General features: G+C 42.1%; 1 protein-coding gene across 1 annotated transcript in view; it reads left to right on the top strand.

The window, feature by feature from the left end:
* The window catches only part of LOC308283432 (UNC93-like protein MFSD11), a gene marked incomplete at its 3' end in the record, with an annotated part of 24,981 nt that extends 24,212 nt beyond the window's left edge, over window positions 1-769 (top strand). Inside the window, exon 14 of the mRNA XM_080723865.1 lies at window positions 608-769. Coding sequence (XP_080579991.1) covers window positions 608-769 — 162 coding nt within the window. The remainder of the gene's footprint in view (window positions 1-607) is intronic.
* Between the last annotated feature and the right edge of the window lie 3,507 nt (window positions 770-4,276).

The following is a 4,276-nucleotide window of genomic DNA, read 5'->3' as shown; positions in this document are numbered from 1 at the left end:
GATGGATGGATGGATGGATGGAAGGATGGATGGATGGATGGATGGATAGATCTCTCACATGGCCCTCTTGTGCCACCATGAGGCCGATTCTTGCAAAACACATTTTTTGACACTGCTCCTACAGATTTTGCAAAGCGGTACACAGTATCTCTAAAGTCATGTCATCAACATGGATCTGTCCCATTTCCCATATTCCCTCCTGCTTGGCTACCATTGCCTTCTAAAGTTTGTGTATGCGACGTGACGGTCGCTTATCTCCCGATTAGGGAGTCTTAGGCCGTAATCACATATATGCGTGAGACATTTTCTCCGTCTCATTTGAGAATGAGGGGAGGCGGGGGAGTCCAATTCATTTTCTATGTAAGTCACGTGGTTTCATATCGTTGCCGTGTCTCTTGCTCAACCGAAGGCTGTCTTTTGGCCAAGAGATTTGCAAGAGACAAAAAAAAAAACACGTGACCTTCATTGAGAATGAATTGGACCTCCCCCTCCTCTCCCCTCATTCTCAAACGATACGGACGCGATAGCTGTCGCAAATGTCTGGACGGAGCCGTACTGTTAACATGGTGTTTGTGTTTCTCCCCCCCTCCCTCCCACACACACACAGTCCATCATGGCGGCGCTGGCGTTCGGCTACAGCAACTACCTGCTGCTCCACTGGCAGCTGCTCATCCTGGTGCTGGTGGGCTTCATGGGCTCCCTGTCCTTCTTTCTGGCTGAGTGGACGGTGGAGGCCGCGAGGAGGGACTCGGACTACCACAGCATCTGACCTGGTGGAGGCAGCAAGGAGGGACTGGGACTACCACAGCATCTGACCTGGTGGAGGCAGCAAGGAGGGACTCGGACTACCACAGCATCTGACCTGGTGGAGGCCGCAAGGAGGGACTGGGACTACCACAGCATCTGACCTGGTGGAGGCCGCAAGGAGGGACTCGGACTACCACAGCATCTGACCTGGTGGAGGCAGCAAGGAGGGACTGGGACTACCACAGCATCTGACCTGGTGGAGGCAGCAAGGAGGGACTCGGACTACCACAGCATCTGACCTGGTGGAGGCCGCAAGGAGGGACTGGGACTACCACAGCATCTGACCTGGTGGAGGCAGCAAGGAGGGACTGGGACTACCACAGCATCTGACCTGGTGGAGGCAGCAAGGAGGGACTGGGACTACCACAGCATCTGACCTGGTGGAGGCCGCAAGGAGGGGTGTCGCACCAGATCCTGGGCCCTGGCCGTACAAGGATTCACTGCGGGCCCCCCATGAATGTTCTTCATAGACTGGGAACGCATTATTTTGTGCTTCAGCTACTGAAAAATTGCAGATATACAAGCTCACTTGTACAAATCAATCTCAGAAAATTAGAATATTGTGTAAAAGTTCATTTTCTTCTGTAATATAATTATTATTTTTAAACTTTCCTATATTCTAGATTCATTATGCATGCAGTGAATTATTCATATTTAGTTTAAATTTTGTTTTTTATGGCATACAGCTCATGAAAACCAAAAAAATCCACATCTCATAATGCACAATGAATCTAGAATATATGAAAGTTTAAAAATATATATTATATTACAGAAGAAAATGAACTTTTACACAATATTCAATTTTTTCTGAGATTGATCTGTATATCGAGCTTGTAGACCTGCTATTTTTGAAAATTCTTGACACTTTGTGCAAGTCTTTGAATATTTCAAATCCTTTGATTGATTGATTGATTGATTGATTGATTGATTGATTGATTGATTGAAGAATGTATTAGCAGTTTGCAATAGAAAGAAGTACAGTTTCATGACAGCACAAATCACTGGTACAAGGTCAGCCTTACGGCTTATTTCCACAGGAACCACACTTTAAGTATCTCATATAACATTGAAAGACAGACGGATAGAACATAGTACTTTATCTAGGATAACATCAATTTCAAAAGCAGTGATTTTTCATACCAATTTTGGAGGAGGCTAGGGATTTGCGTTAAACATGATTAGTGGAGCTGCCTCTGGTGTTGTGATCGTGAACATCCTTGATCTTTAGGAAGTAGTTTGCCAGGTACATGGGTATCTTGGAGGTGTATTGTATCTTGTACACAAGGCCCATTGCAAGATGCTGTACTCTGTCAGCTACTTTGAGATGATCGTTAAGGTGGGCCCGAGGAGGAAGACCAAGCACGACACTAATTAGTTTGTTCTGGGCTGTTTGGAGCTTTAACTTTAAAGGAGTAGTTCACCACCAGAATGGAAAATGTTTGATTACTCACGCCATTGAGACATGAGTTCAATAATATTATTTTGTATTTGTTGCATTCCTAAGTCAATAATTTGATTACAATAAATGTACCCCAATTGATTCCGGATGGGGACCCGAATGCATTTGGGTCTCCATCCGGAATCAATGGGGGTAAATTTACAATAAACTATAGACAACATGCCTGGCCACGCCCCCTACTTCCGACCGGAAGCCCTTTTTTGGGCTTGATCGTAGCGCGATTTCCTGTTTACGTTCATCTGATCTGATTCTCCTCTTAACTAATGAGACGGGATTGTTTTACTTTGTAATTTTACTTTGTAACTTATGTTAACAATGTCACTTAATGGCAACACTCATCCACTCTGCTGATAAATAAATGAGTTGTGACGATACACACCTGTTCTGCCATCATTCAATGTTATGAGTTGGAGGGAAAAAAAAAGAGATCTCAATTGAAACAATTGCCATAGGCTTTCTTGGGCGTATGCTTTTAGTTGACCTTGTACTAGTGTACTGTCATGAAACTACCTTTTTTCATATGCAAACTTCTTAAAAAATAACGCTATTTAAATTGTTTCAAAAGCTTTATACCCTGTATATATATATGTCACAGTTTTTTTTAGTTTCAGTGAAATTGAGAACCGGAGCGCTCGTCGTGCGGCACGGGGCGGAACAAGCCGTCGCTTTGATCCACAACAACGACAACGTAGGGTCGGCAGGAATGATAGCACCTCACCCCACGGAGGTTAGGGTTAGGGTTAGGCATAGTTTTACTGAGGTTAAGGTTAGGGTTAGGGTTAGAGTTAGGCATAGAAAGCTAATGGCCAAACACAGCTGAGCTAGGCTAGTAGATAAACAAAGAAAGAGTGGTCGCAAACGAGTGACGTCAGCGACTACCCGAGTGAATGGCTGTTGTCGCCATCTCATGGTGAATACACAAAATTACACAGGTGCACTATCAAAGTGAATTGATCCAGGTGGTGTTAGGGGTGTGTGGTGAACGACAAAACGAGCGCTCTTACCCCAATCTCACTGAGTTACCCAAACTGACTGTAACATATATATATAAAATGTCACAATGCGACATAGCTTTTTACACAATGCTGTACTCCCTCCAACTGCATGTCATATTATATGTTCGCCATTTTAAACTGTTTTTATTTTATTTGACACTTGCTTTGGCAATATAAACATGTCTTCTCATGCCAATAAAGCTCCTTTGAATTGAATTGATATAGGCCTACAAATAAACAGATTTGTGTATTTGAAAGCAAGCATTGAACCTAATCAGTATTTCATGGAAGCGAATGTTGTATGATTTCTAGCTAGCAAACCTTTTCCCTTCAGAACGCTGGTTGATCATGTCAAACGTTGTCATCTCCATTCTCCTCTGTTCTGGGATGAAGTCACAGTTGGCTTGTGTTGTGTGATATGCATTAATGTTTTTACAAATAGGCCTGTCAACAACTCAACCCACTCCAGAATAGACATAATACACATTAGCCCACCTATTATGTGCATCCTATGCTGTGTTCATTTCACTATATCACTGTAAATCATCGATTTAATCCTAATCAAGGCAATATAAATATCCATTCATATTTAATGCTCATTTAATCATTAAATCCTAAACTGTCACGTCAAAACAATGAATACATTTGGCTTTAATAGATACAAAAACAAACTGGATTAATTGAAAATGACAAGTGTTTAAAAGCATTCCTTCAAAGCATCATTGGGAACATTCCTTATCTCAATAACACAATATACAGTACAACATTTGAAACCCTCAACAGTTAAAAAAAAAAAGGCATGGACAAGTCAAAGAAAAGTGTGTATAAATATTTTATTGCAATAAATATGATGAGGAGACCCTCACATCTGGCTTCATTGGTCCTGGACGTACAGTACAGGTCTGAAAGACAGAAAACAATTGCATTCACAGATACAACACAACAGCGAAGAGCTTGTATTTCAATTATAATCAATGTTGTGTTGTCACAAGTGAAAATAACTTGTACTTAGTTG

Source organism: Nannobrachium achirus (genome assembly GCF_963921795.1).
Source record: "Nannobrachium achirus genome assembly, chromosome: 4".
NCBI lineage: Eukaryota > Metazoa > Chordata > Actinopteri > Myctophiformes > Myctophidae > Nannobrachium > Nannobrachium achirus.
This window is presented reverse-complemented; position numbering and strand designations above follow the sequence as displayed.